Consider the following 23104-nt stretch of genomic DNA (forward strand, 5'->3'; position numbering starts at 1 on the left):
AATCGTGCGAACATCACTGGCTAAATCTCCATCACTTAAAGTCAGACCAATCCCCAGATCTTTCAGTCACTTAAACCACTGAATCTCTGTAGTTATAGTTGTAAAGACAGTTTGAATTGGGATTCATTTGTGGCAACAAAATATGGGAGGAAAGTGGGCAGATAAAGAACCACCTGGCAGTGGCCTGTGTGAAGGAGGGGAGCTGCCTTCCCAGGACGGTGTCAGAAGGACCCCAATCATCCTCCAGTGAAAACGCTGGGACAAGCCCAACTGATCCCACTGCTTCCCTCAGGACCCTGGCAAATGCCAACTAGATCCTATGAGATCAAACCATCGAGGCTGGCCCTTTGGCCCTGTGACCTCCAACAACCAAGCCACTGGCCAAGTTTCTTTTTACCCACTTGTTTTGGTATTGCATAGTACAGAAAGAATCTTAATAACAGGCCACATTTAGTGAGCACTTCCTCGTGCCAGGGACTGTGCTAAGCCTTTTATAGAAAGACAAATGCACCATGAAAACTGCAGCACAGAAAGGCTGAGTGGCCCTAGCTGGGCCACACAGCTCCTAAGGGCCAGCACCAGAGCCCTCTGCCATGCCCACTGGGAGGAATGGGACAGCGAGCCTTCGACTGGCCCCACTGGGTGAGGGGCCCTGGCGGTGCCCTCTCAGCAGCAGGACTCTGACTATCCCCATGGCACGCAGGCCTCAGACAGGGACAGCGCAAGTGGGACGGCATCCGGCTGGAAAGGAAATAAACGAGGGTCTCACCAGGCCCCCCGGCCCTGCAAGGGATGATGTCGCCTTGCCACCTGCTCAAGGCTCAGACACAAATATCAACAAGAAATCCACCAAATCCTCAGACTTTACGAACTTCCTGAGTTCTCGGCTCAGGGCACAGTGGATGAGACACTTGAAAGTCACCCCTGGGCCATGCAAAGGTTTGGGAAGGAAGGGGAGAGGAGAGGAGGGGACAGAGGAGATGAAGGGGGCCTCAGAGCCTTCTAGACTTCCCCACCCCACTCCAGTCATGTGGAGTGTGGTGGGCTACCCAACACCCCTGCGGCAAAGCTGCAACCCGCCCCCCCCCACCGCCCCAGGTTCCCTTCCTGCTGCTTCCCTGCCCGGGGTCCTTCCTCAAAAGCACCTGCTGGATTTCCCTACAGGGCCTCTTCTGCAGCAAGAAAGTAACTCCAACTCCAGTTCACAGCCAGACCTCGTGGTTGAGCTGGGGCGTCTGCTTCCCCCTAGAAGTCGCCGGATCGGCCAGATCCTGCAGGGGGAAGGCGTGGCCTGCCGAAGGACTCACTTAGGTGACGGAGGAGGTCCCTTCACCCTCTGAGGTTCCTCGGGAGCAAATGTGGGCGCCAAGGCGCGTTGGTGCTCTTCCAGACCATGGGGTGGGCCCCCGCGAAGAGTCTCTCTCACTCTGTTTAATGACATGCCCAGGCTCTGCGCCTCTGGATGCCCAGGTACATCTCTACTCACCTTTGCATCCCTAGTACCTCGGACATTGCTCGGTTCAGACCCTACTTCATAAGCATTTGGTCCTTGAATGAATGAATGAATGAATGAACGAACCAATGAGTATTTGATGCACAGATGAGTCGCAGAGAAGCCTAGTGACAGTGAACTGCCTAGCCTCGGGGAGACAGATTTCAACTGAACCCTGGGAGGAACTTTCCCGCGGTAAAAACTACAGGAAGAAATGGCCTCAGGATGCAACGCCCCGTAATATATATCAGCAGCCTCAGGGTGGCCTGCCTGTGACCAGAGATTCCACTCCTGGGAGCTTCCCTAAGAAAATAATTGTGCAGATGATCAGAAAGATTAGGTGCAGGAAAGACAAAATGGAAGCAAGTCCTATTATGCTCTGCAGGTAGGGGATTGCCTAAGCCATTTTACAGATGTCGATTTTTTTTTCCCTTTGCTTCTCTATATTTCTAATATTTTCTCAAAAAACATATTACTTGTGTGAAGCATTAAAAAAAAAGCAGAGCTATGACTATAGAACAGGGGTCTGCAAAAGGACAGCTCATGGGCCAAATCCACCTGTTACTTGTTTTTGTAAATAAAGTTTTATTGGGAGACTATCACACACTTCCATTTATGACAGAAGTGAGTAGTTAAAACAGAGACCACATGGCCTGCAGCACCTAAAATATTTATTACTTGGCCCCGTACAGAAAAAGTTTGCGGACCCTTGCGTAGAATATTCAATGACAAAAAATAAATGGTATATATTTCAGTAAAAACTATAGCGTATTATGATCCTATCTTGCTAAATACCTCTCTAGGTCCACAGAGGGACTGGAAAAGGATGTGCTGATTATCTCCGAATGGTGGTGAGCATACCTATTTAAAAGTTATTTTTACTTATCCATATTTTCTAAATGCCCGAGACGAGTAAAATGACAAAAATGTCAGCAATAGCAACAAAGAAGTCAGGAAGCATCCCTCTTGGCAGATGCCAGGTGGAAAGGGTTTGAAGGTCACCCGTAAGGGATTTTTCAGAGGGGGTCAGGCCCCAGCTGAGAATGGACGCAGCCCTGCCAAACTGCCTCCCACAATAATTATTTTATCTCACACCTCAGCTTTGCTAAGGGATGATTTTTCAGGGCAAATTACTTTAAAAAAAATTAAAACACCTATTTTAGCAACAAATTCAACAGAACATATTTAGCGATGAAGAGACACTCGAAGCTGTCTCGGTCTTCAAGGAAACAACCACTGCATATACTTTATGTTGAACTAAACATAAGCAAGTTGGAAATATTCCAAAATGCCTCTCAAGATGATTGAAGACCAACCGAGGGTGTCCAAAAACCACGGATGACAACCACTGAGTTAAGAGTTTCAGGGCATTACTTTAATGAGGTGAAGAGAGCTTCGTGGTGGGGTCCTGTTTCGTCACATATCAAATGGCTTTGGAGCTGAGGTCAGACAAGAAGACAAAACAGGTGGCCACCCGAATTCCAGTCCAAAAAGCTGCCTCCACCAGAGAAAGAATGGATTCCTCTGTGGAATGTTCTGGACCCAAGGCACAGGGTCAAACACAGGAAAGTTTCCCAAAGGTGGGCTGCCTCCCAGGAAAAGCTGAAAACTGACCCCAGCCTCTCGAAGCAAGCGACCAGGTGCTGAAAGCCAAGCCCACCCACCACCCATGTCCGCCTTCCAGCACCTGGCTGGGCACCCCCCACCCCAACACAGTGCAGTGGGCAGCCCAGCCAAGGAGTCAGCTTGTGCTGTGCCTCACGCTTCTCTCCAACATATGTCACATGCCCCACAAAATCCCAAGGCTCACGGCAACAAGGAGATGGGTCCCCCACGAAGCCAGGCCCCGGACTACGTTCCCTTGGCGGGAGACGAAAACAAAGCTGAGCACATGAATCCCACCTGTGTTCTGCACGGCTCTCTTTGTGCCTCGGCCCACCCATCAGGTAGCCGTTGGGAGTGTTCAGACACGCATTGTTGTGGGGCTCTGCAGCCTTTTTTGAAGCTGTGGATCAGGGAAAGGATGGTGGCAAATCTCTGTGCTTAGCTTGGCCCTGTTTGTCACAAGCCAAGCCTCAGGTTCTCGGTCCTGTCTCCCCCGTAGAGTTTAGAGGCGCAACATTCATTTCTTACATTATGTTAACAAGCCCTGTTATTACAGGGTGGTGTCAGTAACTAACCACAGCAGCCTTGGCTGGCTCCGCACCTTCGTCCCCACGACATACCAGGATTCAGGTGAAAACAGTAAGTGGAACACAATACAAAATACGTAAATGGAAACACAACCCCAGGAAATCGAGTGCACTCCCAACAAAGAAAAGCTAAACCAGATCTGGCTCGGGACTTAAGTGGGGAGGCCCGCCCACCGGAGAGAAAAGCCACGAGCCAGCCAGAGGGGACCTGTGTCACCCACGCGGCTCCCAGAGGACCTGCCACCCCCACGCCCCGCACCCTCCTCAGGTGCCTCCATGCTCAGGTTCTGCCTGAGGGGGGGAAAAAAAAAAGCCCCAAAGCTCTGCCCAAGTCCTGTTCCCTGAGCTCTTTTGGGAGGGTCCACGGCTTTCTGAGAAGGGCTTTCCAGATGGTGCCTGGTGGTAGCAGTGCCAAACTCCACAGCTTAAGTAAATGTTGCCGTAGCCCCGTCCTGCCAGGAAGAGGCAAGGGGGACCCAAGGCTCCTTTCAGCTGCTGAGAGGCTCACTTCCTGGGGAGAACAGAGAGCCCTACCACCTGCCCCGCACGCTGCTGGAGAGCCCCCTTTCCTCTCTGCACCCCCTCATCCTTCCTCAGTGGGCCAGCCCGGTCTGCAAACGTGGAGGGAGGAACCTGAGGACGGGGAGGCAAAGGGAGGTAAGAAACCCAGAAAGGCAGTAAGCAAGCCCAAGGGGCGCAGATGGCAAAGGTCCCAGTCCAGTCATCACGAATTTGGGATGTCTGCACAAATCCAATCTCCTGATCTCTGCAGGTGTTTCTCCTCCCCTACCATCAATGCTCCTAGGCAGCTTGGCAGCTAAAGGAGTTAACTGCTCACTCCTCCTCTGACCTCACAGGCTCAGAATACAGCAAAGTGCTCCCACCACGGATCGCCCCAGGATTCCCTCTGCCCTCCATCTCAGGAGCCCCATGCATCCCAGTGGTCTCCCTCGTGAGCCCAGCGGCATCTTGAGGGCCAGTTGAAGCCTGCCCCCGACTCCACCCCCTGAGCTATCAGGGCCCCCTTCCAGAATCTTCTCTTTGAGGAGGGCGGACGCAGGAAATGGCTGAGGTATAAGGCAAGGAAGCCTTTCATGCCATACGTCCTCAAGAGCGGGCTCCTTCTAAGCGGGGCCCAAAGCTTCATGCCAGAGAAGGGATTCAAAGCATAAGGGATCTGAGTGAACAGGAGGCCCTCAGGCTTCCTCCAGACAGAGGCTGTCCAGAGGCTGACGTCATAGGCGTACATTCCCAGGTACCTGAAGGCCCAGGGACAGAGTGGGTGAAAGGCGGCTCCTGGAATCCCATCATCTCTGCCTGCTTCTGGCCACGCGTGGCCATCTGTAAGGCACACTGCCGGTGGCAGCCCCAACACACCCAAGGTGGTGGCCAGAACCCAAGCGTGGAACCTCCCATTCCAATCAATCGGAATCACGTGGATAACACTTCACACTCTATTTTGAAAGCCGCCTGCTTATCTTGGCCTCGTTGTAACCTGTCCTCAGCGACTCTGTGCTTTTCTTATTACCATCAAATTTAGAATTAAATAAATGCATACGTTCCTGGAGTTAACGTGCGTTACAGAAGGGATGCCCCGTGAGCACTTCGGGCCTCTCAGAGCGCTGGGCGGGAACACAGCACCTCGTGGAGCACTCGAGGGGGGACCCTGGCCACGCGGTGCCCACCAGGAGGATGGGCAAGTTGAGGTGGTGAGCCGCAAACCACGGGGCTGAGAGACCCTGAGGCCAGGAGTCGGATCCCACCCCCACAAAACGGTGTCCGTCCTAGGAATCTACAGGACCGTCGAGGAGGCTTTGCTTCTGGGATTTTATGTCACCCGTCTTTTATATCACACTCCCAATGTGAAGACTTTTAGAGCCAGTACAAGTTCTCTCTTTCTGAAATGCTAAGTGACAGTGCCATGGGGCAGCGCCGTGCAGGTGGGATTTACAGCTCCATGCAAGGCAGCGAGAGAGGCAGGAAAAGCCCCAGAGTGGTACCAAGTGCCCCCATATCATTGCTTCCGGACACAAGAGAATCAAAGTGCACTCAGTGAAGGGCAAGTGTATAAAAAGGAGTCTGCTGGTAGGCATCTCGCTCCTAGATCAGGAGGAAAAGCATCTGAATCCCTGGTCCAGCCCGGGTGCCCAGACCCAGCGGAAAGGTGAGAGACCAGAGGGAGGCCACCTGGCCCTCTGACCTCTGCCCCGTCCGACCCCCGCCAGGAGTCAGCCCAAGTCTGGCCAGCACGTTAGCCTAGTGCGGGCGGGAAAGGCCCCCAGCGTCTGCCCGGCGACAGCTTCGGCACACACAGCCGAGCCTCCGTAAATCTCCACAAACACGGCGGCCGCCTGCACACGCTTCCACATCGGGGATGGAAGGGCTGCATATGGCGCTCAGTTTTAACAGCTGAGCTTTAAAAAAGTACAGCTTTTCATCTCACTGAACCAGCTCCCAATTTAGGGGGTGGGAGAGGGAGGGGGCAGGAAAGACAGGGAAGCTGGAAAGGGCAGGGGGAGCCTTCCACAGTAGATTTGATTTTACAAGGAATTCCAGACTATTATCTGCTCAAAAGGTCCCTCTGGAAAATGACACAATATTCCCTGTTTGTCATCCTCAAGTTTGCTAATTTCAAGAAAGTCATTCCATCTTCGAAAAGGGACTTGTTTTCCTTTTTTTCCTTTTTTCTGTTTTTAATAAAAATGAAGGAGTCTATCTAGGAGGGATCACTCACATGCCTCAGATGGGGTTAACAATTTTTAAGTAAATTTGTAAATGGGATTATTGTTTTCCAAAGTTCTGCTCAGCAAAGAGATTAGTTGCCACAAAGCCCATGGGGAGTCCCCTGGTCCTTTGAATTCCCTGCCTGGAGGCTGAAGGTGCTTGCGGAGGAACAGGAGGAAGAAGCCTGATAGGGCAGTTTTCCTGGAATTGCCTGGAAACTTTTACTTTCTGTTTCCTCTGCTGATAATGACTGTCTTCGGCTCTGCAGCCAGCTCCCCTCTTCCCCCTCCCAGCCCCCTGTTGCTGCACGCCATCCCCGAGCTCCAGTATAAAGTTTGGCTTTTGCAGCAGGAAGCAGCTGGGCCAAGCAACCAGCGAATGATAATGACCTCAGAAATCTGCTGTTCGCTCGGCAACAATAGGGTGCTCAGTCTACTGGAAAATTGTGTTCATCAGCTAACTCTGCTCAGTTACTAATTGACATTGCCAAATATTTTAAGAACAATTGGAATGCACAAGCAAAAAAAAAAAAATGAAGATCTTAATCCTCAGACTTAATTTTTTTTTCTTTTTCTTTTTCTTCCCCCCCTCCTTCTTTGGGGTGCCCAGATTTATTTGTGTGGAGCAGGCAGTGGTTATCAGGAATGGGGGCAGGGAGGAGGAACCACGTCAGAAAAAGAGGTGGAAAAGAAAGAAAATCTATCATATCACTGTACGCCCGATGTGAATGCAAGGGAGCCCAGGGTAAAGGCCTTTGATGCCTTGGTCAATGGGCCTACACAGGATTGGCGACCCAGCATTTCAGGAATGCAGCTCAGGCAACAAAAGAAGACCCCACAAGGCTTCCAGCCCAGCTGATCAAATAATCCTTGACCATCTCAAAATATTATAACAGAAGTAGCAGGGGTTAACACTGTTTTCATCTTTGCATCTCTCCCTGGCTTTCCATTGATCACGTAACTTAGCCGACTTTATTTAATGAACAGAGGGTCAACGCATGCAATTACCCCCTTCCCACCATCAACACTTCAATTAGCCCCTCTCCAAAATTATGGGGAATGCAGAAGGTAACTGCCCTGTTGGATATAATGAACAGTATCGTTTCTTAGTACATTAAGTTTTAATTATTCTGAGCGTGATTTCCAAGGCAAAACCCAAAGAAACAGAACTTTGGTCGTCTTCTGGCTCAGAGTAAAGCTCAGAGCTGAGCACAGTCTTAGTCGAGGTTTTGGGGAGAGATGCAGAGATTAATGCCATCGGAGCGTTTGCACGCAAGCCAGAAAACGAGAGAGCGTCAAAACAGCCTCCCCGCTTTCTAAATGTCATAAAAGAGTAAAAATTTATAAGCTGCTGCCTTCCAAATAGTTTCCCTTTGCGTCGTACACGGAGGCAGAAACAACATCTATGATGGTGTGAAATTATCAGGAAGTCAAATCGACAACAACAACAACAAAAATAAAACAAAGGGGAATGATGGGGAAGTGATCCATGTGACTGGTTTTGTCCATTTTCTGTTAGAAAATATGACCTCTCAATTTGTCAAAGGTCCTAGTTTTCGCGGTTGATCTTAAGCTCGGTTCTCAGCAGTTTGGAGAGCCAAAGAACAAACACATTTTCTGGTTCACTGGAATCACTTTCACATGTTCACTGATTCAAACATTCTTTTGCTCACATAACAAACAGCTGCATCCCACATTAGCCTAGCCAGTGACAGTCGCCCATCTCGGCAGTAACTGTTTGATTGCAAACTTGACCCCTTCTTCGTCTCGGTCTGAGCAAGACATTTTTAAACAGCCACTCCGTTCCCAATCCTCCTTTGCAAAGAATTACATCAGATAACAAAGGACGTCTCTGCCACTCATTGTAAGCCTTCTTCTGGAGATCTGTTCTAAGAGGCTCTCTGTAAAAAGGTTTTTTATGATGAATTCAGAACTACTATCATGTTAAGAGCAGCGATTTATAAAGAAGAATTCACTGGTTAAGATCTGAAAAAATAGTTTCTCAGGCCCTACTGACCCAGTTTTCAACAAAAAAAGAATCAAGTGATGCAAATTAAGTTTTGCGACATTGTTATGCAGTCTGAGAAATTTGTAAAACCGTGTTTTGCAGTTATTTCTTAATAGAAGCCTTAATAAGTACTCCTTTCTTTACTTAAGGGCTTAAAGATTTTTTTTTCCCCCTTCACCTTGCAGGTTTCTCTCTAACAGGTAATAATAAAAATGCCTATTGTGTCAAGATTTTTATTTAAATGCTTATTTTAATCGCACTTTATACAAGTCATACTTGTTAGAAATCAGAGGGAAGACTAACCAGATTTGGTTAAGGGTCCTAATCCGAGGAAAACCTGAATGCCCCAGGCGTGCGGCTGATTTGGCCTGCATGTTGGTATGCCATCAATTTTCCTACTTAGTCGGAAAATTATGAAAGGGTCTAATTTGAATATGAAGAAAACAAAGAAGTCAACCAGAAATGAAAGAATCAGTATTCACAATTGTAAAATACTTCAATGAGGGAAATAAAAGTGAGAAGATAACCACAACTCAAGAATAATTCTCCTTTGAGTTGTAAGCCCGGTTGGTTCTTTTAAGCAAAATGGGTTTTTGCACCAGAGTATTTACAGATATGGAAACTACAGAGATAGAATAGCATGAGGCTATCACTTGGCCAGAAGGTGGGAAAAACATGGTAAACACGTCATTAATAAAGCTGAACATTTGGTGCCGGAATATTCTGCTGAGACCTTTTTATTTCAGCGGGTCTGGGAGAGGGATGAAAATCTGTCAATGCTAACCCCACATCACTCCAAAAACTTAGGGGAGCCAGTCTGCCCTCTGTTTTCTGCCCCCTAAAGACCCCGGATCCAAAAACAGTGAGAGGGCGCTCCCCAGAACGCGGGACCTCTCCCTAGGAGGGCGGAAATTGTCCCTCCCGACCGAGGGGGGCCCTCCTGGCACTTGGCTGCCCCTGCACGAGAGATCCGTTTCGCTGGAGTTCCTGCCGTCAGGCTGGGGAAACTCGCACACCCTTCCCTGGCATCTCATACGGTCGTTGCAGCGGTCACTTGGCGCGCCATGGCGGTGCACCCTCCGCGGTGCTCGCGTTCCTGGTCAGACTCTGCCAGAGGGCCTCACCAGAAATAAATCGCAAGCGAGTCTAGGACTCCAAGAGTAGACAGTGTGTTTCATGGGTATTTAAACAGCGGCATTAAGTGCTATCGGAATCTCTGGAATGTGCAGCTCAGATTTATGCGTGTTAACAATTCTTTACTGGTTTGTAATAAGCCCGCAGACTCCCGCTTTATTTTAATACTAATTTTGTCCTGGAAGAAGGGGATGCTGAAGCATGACAATAACGACCAAACTGAACAGGCATCTCCTTAATAACTGCAGAAGTCAACTGCTTCCAGTACGGAAATATTTATTGAAACCCAGAAGGGGAAAAAGGAAAAAGAGAGAAAAAAGAAAACTTTACGGAAATGACCCTCACCAGTGTGCCGCCACACCTTTAACAGTGGGCAATGTGGTGCCTTGAGGTGCCTCAAACTGTCTTTCATTTTCTAGACTTAATGGCTGATTGCAGAAATCAATGTTGCCATTAGTAACAGGGTATTTGTTATGGCATGATTTCCTCTGTTGTTAGGCTGCAGAATGATTACAGTATTAGCGAGATGCTTTCTTTATAAAGGGCTAGAGATATAACTTTCAATTTACCATCCATTAGAAAGGGACTTTGAAAATACGGATGCAGGCAACAAGCTTACCTGCTGTTAGGTAGCGATTTTAATTTAGCTGTCTTAGGCCAGCGGGCTTTTTTGTTGTTGTTGTTTTTGGGGCTTTTTTTTTTCCCTTTCCCCCAAACCGGGCCAGGAAGCTTCAGCATTTCACAGACATTCTGATGACAGATTTTCTGCTTTGCTATTTTAGACCCCAAAGCTGTATCGCCCGTGTAACACAGTACAATTTAAGACACACAGTCGTGCATCTGTGTTTCAAACCTCTGTGTTTTTCCAAACCATCAGAGGAGAGTGGTGTGGTTCTTCAGCTTACAGGGGCCTGGCAGGTGAGGCAAGCTGTAGTTTTTGGAAGGGGACAGGAGACAGGTTTGGCCTGGGGAGGGATAGTGGGGTGCCCAAGGGAGACAAGTGTGGGAATATACTTAGGGGGAAAGATGGTGAGGGTCTGAACTTACACCTTCACATCCATGGATGGAGCCAGAACACCAGCTCCCAGGTTCCAGAGACGAGGTGATGACGAATGGGGGGAGGGGGGGAGGGGCATAAAATGGGGTCGGGCAGGCCATTGCTGAGGAAGGGCAGGCTCTACCTGTTGGCGAGCGTACCAACTGGCCGTCTCTACCACACAGGAGGATCAACTCTCTTTCCGGGCAGCCAGTGTTCAAGGGAAGGCCAAGGACTCGAAATGCTAGCCTTCCCTTGAGGCAGGGCAGAAAGGCAAGGTCCACATAGGCTGTGGTCCTCAGGACTGACTTGGAAAAGCAGTGAAGGCCCTTCCCGCCCCCCCTCCCCGCCCCCTGAGGCCTGCGTGGAGCCAGGCCCCCTGGACGGGGAGAGCCCGGGTACCAGCCGCTCATCCCTCATCTTCCCTGGCAGCCTACCTGAGGAGGACGGCGAGGAGGGGTGTGGGCTGTCCTCCTGGGCACTCCCGGTCTGGGAGAGCCCGCCGCCGGCCCCGCTCTCCTCGGTGACGTTGGAGGAGCCCGGCGTGGTAGAGCGGCTCACCGACTGGGACTCCTGGTCACTGCCCGAGCCGCGCCGCTCATCCAGGCCCACGTGCAGCCCGTCTTCGTCGCCCTTGCGGTCCCGCTTGTGGACGCGGGAGTGCACCACCACCTGGTGGTAGGTGCGGAACACCCGGCCGCAGTCGGGGCACTCGGTGGGCTTCTCCTTCATGTTCCCAGGGCCCTGCAGGTTATAGTCGAGCGCCTGGTTCAGCCCGTGTGACAAAAAATCCCGACTGCCTTCTAAAGGGTCGAGCTTATTTGGCAGGTCTCTCTGATTGCCCACTTTAGTGCTGTGAACCAAATCAGCAGGCATTTTCTGCTTAGAGCCATCTGCTCCCACTAACACGTACTCCCGCTTCTCCTTATCAAACATCACTCCGGCGTTTGCCAAAGTGTCTTCGTGGTTGCGCTGTAGCTGATGCTCTTTAGACAAGAAGCCGTGTTCCATGGCCATGCCCCTGGCCATGAGCTGCCAAGCCTGGTAGCTGTTCACAGGGTCCATCTCGGCAGCTTTGGCAGCCGCCTGCAACCGCTCGATGCAGCTGGATTTCAGTGGCGGCACGAGGTTGAGGCATCCCAGGAGGGAGTGCTTGTCGCCCTCGGGGACACCGTGGGCCATGCTGGAGATAGGGGACAGCAGCTTCCCCAGGACCTCCCGCTCCTTCATGGGCATGTCCCCTTTGCTGTAGAGCTGGCTGGGCTCGCTCAGGCCGGCTTTGTCCGGGGCCATGAAGCCGCTCTGCAGGCAGGACAGGTACCTGGAATACAGGTTGGCATGGGCCTCCTGGGACATGCCGCCCACCGGCACGGGCACCTCCGGGTCACTGGGGGACTTGTTCTTCACTGACAGCTTGTTGAGGTGGACCTTCATGTGGTTCTTGAGGAACCAGGGCTCCTTGAAGCGGCGGCCGCAGATCTGGCAGCAGTGCTCGAAGGAGTCTTTGTGCTTCCGCATGTGGCCCTTCAGGAACCACGCCTGGCTGAACACCTGCCCGCACACCTCGCAGCGGAACTCGTTGGCTGACTGCTCCCCACCGCCGTTGGGGCCCTGGCCCTGCGCCGACTCGGCGGTGATGTGGGCCTTCTCCACGTGGCTGATGAGCTCCTCCTCCTGCGAGGCGGCGAAGTCGCACAGCGTGCACTTGTAGGGCTTGTGCAGGATGCGGATGTGGCGGTCCAGCTCCTCGCGCTTCTTGAACTTGCCCTTACAGAAGGTGCAGCGGAAGCCGGCGGCCGGGACCACCGCGTCCTCCTGCACGCTGGCCGGCTTGGGCGAGGGCACCGGGTTGGCCGCGTCGGGCACGCTGTGGTTGGCTGGCAGGGCCAGGTTGCAGGTGGCCAGAGGGGCCGGCTGGGCGTGCGGCAGCGGCTTCAGGTCGGGCCGGGGCTGCAGCAGGCTGCTCTTCATCTGCTTGTCCCGCAGGATGGCCCGCTCCTCCAGCTCGTGCAGCAGGCGGTTCTCCTCGCGCACCCGCCCGCGCCCCTTCCCCAGGTTGCCCAGCTTGTGGGTCCGAAGGTGAATCTTGAGGTTGCCCTTCTGCGCCGCCCGGTGGTCGCAGTAGGGACACTTGAAGGGCTTCTCGCCGGTGTGAGTGCGCATGTGCAGCGAAAGGATGCTGTTGAAGCGGAAACGCTTGCCGCACAGCGGGCACGGGTACTTGCGGTTTTTACGGGCGTCGTCCTCGATGTCGCTCATCTGGGACATGATGCCCAGGTTCTGCCCATTGAGGAACTGCTGCAGGTCCACCCGCCCGTTGAGGCTGGTGTCGACGTCCCGGCCCAGCTGGTTGGCCAGGAGCGCCATCTGACTGCCCATGGGCTGGCCACTCAAGGGCACGTGGGCCTTCTCGTCTAGTGGCGCGGGGGCCTTCTCTTCCGGGTTGGGCCGTGGATGCAGCTCGGGGAAGGCATGGCTGAGCTGGGAGGTGATCTGGTGCAACTTCTGACTCATGGCATACTGGCCGTTGAGGACAGGGCCGCTCAGATGGGGCTCAGCTTCGGGCGCCGCCGAGGACACTCCAAGGCACAGGCTGGCTTCTTCCATCCCTAAAAATAAAGTGAGAGTTCAGATCTGTGCCAGGTACCGTGGCGCAGTGAATCAACAGCATTAGCTGGGGAGGGATTTGCATTTCATGCCTTACCTACACATAATAATACTAAGGAATTATAGTCAAAAACAGTAATAAAAAGATGAATTATTAAATGCCAATTTTGCAATATGGCATTGCTCCTCCAATTTGTTTTGGCGATAGATCGTCTTCCTTGTATTTTCTATTTACCGACTGCAATTACTCATTCACGTTTAAATTATTAATGTTTTACCACTTTCAACACCTAATAACAAATCAAAGGTCTACGTGTTAAACTTTTCCTCCTGTCCCCCTTGTAGCATCTGCACCTGTTGGTTCCGTTCAGAGTTTGCCTCAGAGCAGAATGGCTTTCGCTGCAAGACCAGAGACTCACTCGGAACTTTTGTTTCCGGTGACTATATTCAATACATTCGCCAGTCTGAGATGAAAGAGATTATTTTATGATTTGGCCCCCAAAAATAAAAAAAAAACCAATAGCATGATATTTACTGGTACATAATAAAACAAGATAATGTTTTGGGAAAAAATAAAGGACAGGCTTTAGAACAATAAAAGGGATTTTGCTTTAGTCAACAAAAAGTGCAGTAATATCTCATTAAGCTGATTAGTATGCTGCTTAGAAACAGTACTAGGTGCTGTAACACATGATTATAATCATAAAAATCCTTCAGTGTTTGCAAGGAAGCATTAACGAGGTATATTAAATTTTAAGGAGACTGCGAGTAGCGGCTTTGCAAACCTCAGAGATTAAGATTTAACCCTTATGTTACGAAACACTGTTATTTTGTCATTTGGTAACTGTGCCCATCAAAAGAAGTATAAATTATCTGGTGACGGAATCTTAGTGGATCGTCGAGACTGTTCATTTTTGGGTGGGGGCGAAGACTTAGACCATTTAATGGGCTCTCCCTGTCTTTCCACTGGCATGATATCCCAGGCAGGGACTTTGATTGGGTTTAAAGAGATCCTTTATAGAACTAGATAAAAACCAATTAAAATCCAGGGATGATGCCATAGGAAGTCTCAACCAAGTTTGAGTGTTTTTAATAACTTTCCCAGTATACAGTAATGAGTACAAATTGTACCTGCAGTATGTGTTTTGCAGAAAATTAGAACTCAAAGCTGTTTGTTAAACACTAACACTCAAAGCTGGTCTGCATAATTGCTTTTAATGCTCCTCTCTGCCCGCTCCCCAGCCTGTGCAGACCTGCAAAGGCCACACTGCTTGGGGGAGGGATGGAAGGAACGCCGCGCACGCCTGCCCCCCCCCCCCACGTCACAGCATTCGAGGAGTTCAACTTTGAAACGCAATGAACCCATGCCTGGGTCCTTCTATTTCCAGATCTGTCTCCCAGCTGAAGGAGTCCAAATTTGCTTCCTGCCATTGGAACTGTTTTTGCACATCCCAGTGTTTACATGTGTTGGCCAGCCAGGTGGTCTAGGAGCAGCGCTTAACCCCAGCCAGGACTGATTCCTGGGCCAAGCAGTTCCCTCGGGGGACTGGTGGGGACAGAGCTCAACTGTGCAGGAAGCGCATTCAGCCCTGGGGGGTTGGGGGGGGTCTGCTACCTACCGGGCCTCCTGCCAGGCAGATTGTGCCTGGCATGGAGGGTCTCCAATGGGAGACCTGGCTTCCTTGGCAAGAGGACAGGGGCTGTGAGTCCGTCTTGCAAGGGAGGGAAGAAAAAGACATGAATGTTTATTTGCAGGAGAGAGAAAAACCGCAATCACAGTGCTGGGCTGGCGGTGGCCATGAATGATGCCATGGACACCTGCACACGTTCGTACACACTTGGTCACTTGTGGAAGAAGTCGCCATCTTTCCTTTTTGTTTCTGGTGGCAGTCTACACGCAAATTAAAAAAAAAAAAAAAGTCCATTTTGGAGGCTGGTCAGAAAGGAGTGTTTTGTCATGGAGATTCTTGCATTCATTCACCAAACTTGCTGAGTTCCCTCTGTATGCCAGGCCCTGTCCCTGGCACTTAGGACACCGTGGTGGACAAGACTGGCCAGCCCCAGGGCTCACAGCACCCACTGACCAGCAGGGAGGAGCAGGCTCAGCAGGTAGAAATTGCTAAGGCAGGACTGGTGCCTGGAGGACCCCAGGCAAGGACTCTAACAGCCCCCAGGGCCCTGTCTGGAGCCCCTTCTCTACCTTCAAGCTCCATCCAGCTGTTCTGGCTCCTCTCCCAAGCAAACACGGATCATGACCCTGAAGCCACTTGGGAGTGCTCAGAATTCCACCCAACAGCTCTGGGGAAGTTTCGAAAGTCCAAAGCCAACATGGCTGGCCCACGTCCAACGGCTGCCCAGTTGGCCTTCTCTGAAGACATGAATCCAGAAAGACAGGCTATTTTCAGGTTGCTGCTGATGAGCTGAGCCAATTCAGCAGGAGGGAGAGGAGGCTGAATGTGCAATACAGCGAGACTACAAATCAGGCTGGATGAGGGGCATCAAGTTGAAGACCATCCCCCTGCCCCCATTCGTGCTGGGTAAGTAACAGCTCAATTTGTTAAATAATGAATATGGGGAGTTTTCAAGTTAGGTTTGGATATAGAATTCTTTTATTATGTTAAATTTTTTTTTTTTTCAGTCAACAAAGCTTTTTTAAGGAACTGGTCTTCAGGTGCCATTGCTGAAGTCTCAGCTGAGGAGAGGAAGAATGTTCTAGAATGTGCAAAGGTACAGTCGGCTCCTTGTCCCCTCATGCAGGTCTGAGCTCACATAGCCCCTTCTCACAAAGACCACCGTGCCTCCCTCGTCGGAGGCTGTCACCCCCAGCCTCTCTTCACCCATCACCTTATTTCCTTCTTCACAGCACTTACCACTAGGGCAAAGTTTTGTTGTTGACCTCTACAAATGTGCTTCTTTTCCATGAGGGCATGATCACAGTGGAAGCCTCCAGGCCCAGGGCAGAGCTGGCCCACTGTAAGTTCTTCGGCATTTTCTGGCCAAAAGGATGAATGAATGAAGAGACTCTATAAGCATAGCCCATAAAAGAAAGCTAGCCCTGTAGGAGAAACACTCTCCTCCCAACCTCATGCGACCCAAACTCAGCTTTTGCACAAGTCCATGAACATCCACTATCAGATTTTGTCAGACTTGGAAGGGTCTCTGGCTAGCCTAGAACCTGCGGGTTCAAACACCGCCAAGGGAGAGCCACCCCCACCACCAGCTCTTTCATTATATATGCCCATGGTGACCATCTCAGGCCTGGACCACCACTGAGCAGCGATCCCCTTGAGAACTTGACCACTCATCGGGGGACCCACAGGAGAATTCAAAATTTTGGCAGAGCTGGCCGGCTCTCAAGGAGATGCTCCGAGGATTACAGCCCTCGGCCCCTCAAGTGAGCCCAGGCAAAGCCCACACAGAGCCCCACTGTGAGGAATGGCCTTGCCAGATGATTATCTCCAAATGTTTGGTGAGACCCAGCACCCCATGATTCCGTGAGCAGGTGCAGGCCCTGCAATGGGTCAGTCATAACCAATACCAGCCACCTAACTCAGAGCAAGAAAGGGGAGCGTGAGTTCTTGGAAAGAGCACGGGGTAATTGGTGTGCTGTCCCTGGGCCAAAGCAACCCAGGCGGGATGAGCTGGCCCCAGGCCCGGCCTGGGACTCACAAAACCTGGGTCGGCCCCAATTTCTCCAGCCTTGACACTTCACCCATCCGGAATTCATTTACCCCTTATGTCAGTCACTCAGTAAACACTTGCCAGGGGCCTTCTATGTACCTGCCATAGAGGGCCTCTGTGGTCCAAGGGGCCAGCACAGGCAAGGCCACCAATAACGGGACGCAATGAAAAGGCTCAGAGAGGCTGAACTCACGGTTTAGACAAAGGAGGAACCACGACAGCTTTGGCATTTAGAGGTGTGTGTGTGTGTGTGTGTGTGTGTGTGTGTGTGTGTACACGAGTATGTCTGTTTTGGGTGAAAGGCAGAGATTCCCTAAGCAGTAGCACTCTAGAAACTTATACAAATGCAGACCCTGGGAAACTCAGGGATCACGGATCCCACTGTTAAGGGATTGGATCCCACCGCAGCCCTAAGAGCTCACGGGGCCAGGGAAGTGAGGCTGCCTGCCAGGGCTCGCCATTCTGATGGAAGGAGGCGTTACTCCTTTCCCCTAGCTCTCAGGGAGCAAGCACAGGGGGAGCGCCTTCCCTTTGGAACCACACTGTTCCTTCCCAGGCCCTGTACTTCCTCTGTCCTGATAGCTCGGGCAGATGAAATCCACAGGCAGCACCCTCCCCCACGCGTGGACACCAGTACCAGGGAGCACTTGATCCCATGTGCTCAACCTATCCTTCTCTCCCTGGCCCCGGCTCTGGCCTCATTATCCCACCATCCAGCAGCTGAGGGACCCCCACGAGGAAGCCAGGAGCCAGGACAGGGCTGGCAGTGATCCTGGGCTTAAGGCAATCCCTTCTAAGGAACCTATACAGTAACTCCTCCGACCCTCCCATCCAGGTAGGAAAACCCTCGGTACAATTAAAAGCAAGTAAACAAACACCCAAACCCTGAGAACAGTTTGCCCTTGGCCTTCAGCTCAGGGCCCCAGCCCAAAGCGTATCAGGAAGAAGATCAATACACCCTGGTTGACTCATGGAAGGAACCGATGCATATGTAATTCACCTGACTGTGGAAAGAAAGGCAGCCAAGCCTGGACAGTTAGAGGCCACTGTAAACGGCTGAATCGGGTACACCGCGCCCCACCCCCCACCATGGAAACACTCCAACATTCCACCCCTGTCCTGATCTTGCCTGCTCCCCAGCGTCATGGTGGGGCACTGCCGGTCCTCGAGGCGACTGTCAATATTGACCAAGAACCAGGCGTGGGGTGAGTCCCAGCCACCATGGCATTCCTCACCACCATGTGGAAATGCCTGGGCCCCACCTCTGAGCACGGTCAGGGCCCCAGTTGAAAGTTTCTGAAGGCTAGAGGTTTTCTTCTCAAGCTGTGCCATTTTGCATTTCATACCAGGGTATTCTCAGCACAGGGAACCCACCGTTGGGTGCGCAGATTATCAAAATACATTCTATCTCATCATTCCCATCATTGCAGGTACAGTGAGCCATTCAGCTGCCTTTGATGGTGCTAATGGTTATTTTGATTTTGTATTTCTGCCTTCAAAACTATTTCCTGTGATATCAATGACAAAAGTTTTCACTTAACTCTTCCAATAGAGAACCTAATTGTATCTTTCACTCAAAATGAAATTTAAAACTATCAGGACACCAGAAATACCAGCTGCTACGAGTCTAAATAAATTTTACACAAAAACACAGTTTCATTTTGCTAGCACAGAAAAAAGAAAGTAATCTTATGAATAGTCCAAAAAATATAGATCTTGCCAGTAAGTTGCATGAAAGAGTTTTATCCTTATACCATGAAAAAGAATAGTTGGGAAATGAAATGACTTTCAAAATAACCATTTCAACTAGGTTTTTAAAAATCAAATATTGTTGTCTAGCCAAGCACAACTAAATATTCCCTTTTTTATCAATGTGGGTAGAAGTGCTGCTTCGGAAAATGTACAGGAGTCCTACCGCTCCCAACTGCTGGGCAGGGGAGGGACGTGGGTTCCCAGCAAGGGCTCCAAATGCCACTGTGGGGCTCACGGCATGCAGTTCTGGTAGCAGATGGACCCCCTTTCTGCAGGCTCAAGTGACCCTCCGCATCTTCCCCACAACCTATTTTGCTTTCTTACACTTTGGGTAAGCAGTAATTAAGACAACTTCACCTAGAATACAATGGCTTCTTATTAAATACTATTTTCCAATTGTTGTAGCTCAAACTGTTTAACCAAGGTTGTTATAAGCATAATACACTCCTGTTCTGAAATACAGAACACCAGACTACTGAACCTTTTCAGGGTCATTAAACAGCTGTAAACATTATTACAAAAATAAACCAGAGATTTCATGCTTACATTTTGGCCTAGAGCTTGCTATGCTGAGCAAGTACATTTTTTCATCTCTTACAATCAACGCTGGTGACATTTGGGCATCCAAACAAATTACATCACAAACATTACTGAGGTGGGCAGGATACTGAGTGGTTTATTTGCCAGATGATTAATAGATAAACAGGAGGGCAGTTCGGGTGACCTGTTCTGTTTGATTGATGTGTAGACAATGCTATGAGACAGGGCCAGAAACAGTTAAATCCTTGCTGAATTTTTTAATGGAAAGATGATATTCAAATAGGGCCATGGAATATGGTGACTGTGTGACCAGGAGAGCCGAGTTGAAGAGTACGGTCGAACTCCCCAAATTCCCCTTATGCATGGAATGTGGGTCAAAGTCAGGGCTCTTCCAGCCTCGGATGGTGAATGGGACCCCAGTGGACCAGCTTCAACGCACAGTCCCACAGAGTCCCAGACAGCTTCTGCACTGGGGGATGGGAGTTGGAGGACTCAGAAGAAGAAAAGGAATAAAAAGTATCCTCTCTTTAAAGACTTTGGACGATTTCAAAATTCTCAAGGGTGAATGCATGTTGGCTTTTGGAGTCTGGGTTGAAACTGTAGCCCATAATTGAAGGCAGATCATGAACACAGCAGACAGGAAAAGAAAACACCTGCAAAGTGTGCCCCTGGTCATCTTTTCAGGGTAGAGAAGACTTCCAATCTGAGTTCCTGGCCCACTATCTGCCTACCAGGCAAACAGGTGCTGGGATGGAATTCGGACAACCTCCTATGGGGTGGTTGTGAAGACCATGGACGTGTCAGGCAGACAAGCTCTCAAAAAATAAAACAGAAAACAAGTAACAACTGTCATCATCACCATCTCCATCATTCCCATTATCATCATCATCTTCTTTTTCATCATCACCATCCTTATCACCATCACCATCTTCACCACCACCACTGTCATCAACTTCACCATCATCTTCACCACCATCACTGTCACCAACTTCACCATCATCATCTTCACCACCACCACTGTCACCACTGTCATCATGTTCACCATCACCATTGTCATCATCGTCATCACCTTCACCACCACCACTGTGACCACCGTCATCATCATCATCATCATCATCTTCACCACCACTACTGTGATCACTGTCATCATGTTCACCATCACTATTGTCATCATCATCATCACCTTCACCACCACCACTGTCATCATCAGCACCATCATCACCATCATCATCTTCACCACCACTACTGTGACCACTGTCATCATGTTCACCATCACCATTGTTATCATCGTCATCACCATCATCTTCACCACTACCAGTCACCACTGTCATCACCATCATCACCATCATCGCCTTCACCACCACCACTGTCACCAACTTCACCATCATCATCATCTTCACCACCGCCACTGTCACCACTGTCATCATGTTCACCATCACCATTGTCATCATTGTCATCACCTTCACCACCACCACTGTGACCACCGTCATCATCACCATCATCATCTTCACCACCACTACTGTGACCACTGTCCTCATGTTCACCATCACCATTGTCATCATCATCACCATCATCATCACCTTCACCACTATCACTGTCACCATTGTCACCACCGTCATCATCACCACCACCACTGTGACTGCTGTCATCACCATCACCATCATCATCACCTTCACCACCACTGTCACCAATGTCATCACCTTCACCACAGCCATCACATCATCTTCATCATAACTATCACATCATCATCATCACCTTCACCATCACCACTATCATCACCATTGTCATCTTCATCACCATCATCACCACTGTCATCATCTTTACCATCATCATCTACATCAGCAACAGTGTCCTCCCTCCCCTCCTTCTCCTCATCATCACAATACCATGTGCCAGCACAACACTGTGCCAGGTACTTCACAATCATTACCTCATTTAATCTCATACAACCTTCGAATGCTAGGTATTAAACTATCCCCATACTAAAAAAGAGCAAACTAAGGCCCCCAAAATTTAAGTCCAACAAGGGCATATGACTGGGGAGTCTGACTCCAGAGCCCAAGAAAGACATGCTGGTGGGCAGGCAGTGTTCCGACGTCCATACCACGTTAGTCTTGCTGAGGTGAATGCAGACATCACCTTCATTTGCAAAATGTGTAGAAACAAAGGAAGCCACACAGTTCAGGGAAAGCTTAAAGGAGGCCAAGGAGCCAGAGCCCTAACAAACATGTGTGCCAGGAAGTGGAAATGTGCAGTACACTCCAGAGAAAGCAACTCAGGGGGCAAGCGTGGGTGGGGGTGGGGTGCGGGAAGACACTGTGGATCTAGGAATGTGGCGAGCCTGTTGCTCACCAGTTGGGGAAGGTGTCACACAAAAGTTTATTTATATGATCTTATTGTCCTAGCATCCATAAAGTGGATATATTATTTCACATTCTCCCGTCCTGGGACAGGTGGGTTATTCCCCAGCCAGACTGAGGCAGTGGAAGGGAGTGGCACCTGAGGGCCATGAACATGAGTCTAATTGCACAAGCTCTTCCAGAGGTGGTTGACCGCGGTTACCTGCCTAAGTCCCAACTTCATTGTCTCTAAAATGAGCTGAGATTAACTGTCCTGCATACTTGACAGGGTTTGTGGAAGGCGAAGGGGAATTATGGGAGAGAAAACATGGAGCTTAAATTGTAGAATGTGGTGCCTGTACAGGGACCTTTCTCATGTGCCAACCACAGCTTTAGCACAGGCTTCCAGAGCTGGAAAGACCTTTCATCTGGGACTCGAATAAATCCTGAGGGGTGAAGGACACAACCAAGGCACGATCAAGGCCTATAAACGCAATGACTAAAGCCTCACTCATTGCCGACTTTACTGGTTCAGCGTGAAGTGGGACTCATACCATTCAGTGACATTTGTCAATGCCTGCATGTGGCGAGAAGCGGACCGACCACCAGCAAGACCAGATCCTAGCCTTGAAAAGCTGACTCGGGGAGGGGAAGAGAGTTACCCCCACGAGGAGCACAGACTGGGGGCAGGTGCTGAAGAGGGGGGAATCTACAAATGCTGGGGGGCTGGGTGTAGGTGGGAAGGTGCAGTGGAGACCAGGGAAGGGAAACCAGTGGGGAGAACAACCAGGAAGAGGTCAGTCCTTGGCTGAGCTTAGAGGAGGTCACTCAGCAGAAAAAGATGGAAGGGCATGAAGGACAGAGGGAACAGAATGAGCAAAATGGGGACTAAGCATGGAATATGCTGGGTGATGACAGGGAATGGGGTGGACATGGCGGGCCAGGCACACACCTGAATGCCGATCCATGGAGTTCATATTTGGGGCAAAAGGGGGTTCAGGAAGCTTCTGTGAGGGTTGTAGTAGAACACGTGCTTTACTCTGCCACTGCTGTGGCATGTTAGCAGCTTCCTACCACGTTGGATCAGAGGAGATGAAGAAAAACAGAGGGTGAAAATAAACTCCCGAACCACAACCCAAACAACCGAGGGCTAGAGTTCTCGCTGTGGTGAGGGAGGGCTCCCTGCACCCCAGAGAGAAAAGGCCACTCAGAGTTTGGAAGCAGATATTGATTTCCCCTCTTCTTCGTAACAGCAAAAGAACAGTGAAAGAAGGACTGCTCCCCATATCTCCTGGCAGCCCACCCCCACCTCTCCAAATGTGGCCGCCCAGATCTGTCCTTCATGCTCCATCCTGGGTCGCCTATTCTGGGAAGATTTCCTGGAATTGCCCCAGGCTGGAGGTGAGACTCTGTCCCCAGAGTCGTTCTGCAGTTTCTCTACAGCTGTTAGGACATATTCACAACGCACTTCGATGCACGCAAATAAGAAGGTCACAACATTTCTTCTCCTCTGCTGGAGCTTTGTGACAGCAAGGGTCTTATGAGCTCCTGTCCTTAGCACCTGGGGCAACAGTCCCACCAATAACTGGTCCTTTAAGCT

General features: G+C 50.3%; 1 protein-coding gene across 6 annotated transcripts in view; it reads right to left on the reverse strand.

Moving 5' to 3' along the window:
* Window positions 1-23104, reverse strand: part of ZNF536 (zinc finger protein 536) — a 420861-nt gene that overhangs the window by 217204 nt on the left and 180553 nt on the right. For all 6 annotated transcript variants that reach the window (XM_073885153.1, XM_073885151.1, XM_073885155.1 and 3 more), the window contains one exon: window positions 11023-13194. In XM_073885153.1, the coding sequence (XP_073741254.1) occupies window positions 11023-13192 (2170 nt within the window). In that variant the 5' untranslated portion in view covers window positions 13193-13194. The remainder of the gene's footprint in view (window positions 1-11022; window positions 13195-23104) is intronic.

Source organism: Callorhinus ursinus, unplaced genomic scaffold (assembly GCF_003265705.2).
Source record: "Callorhinus ursinus isolate GAN/ISIS: 27379988/994484 unplaced genomic scaffold, GSC_fseal_2.0 scaffold61, whole genome shotgun sequence".
NCBI classification, from domain to species: Eukaryota; Metazoa; Chordata; class Mammalia; order Carnivora; family Otariidae; genus Callorhinus; species Callorhinus ursinus.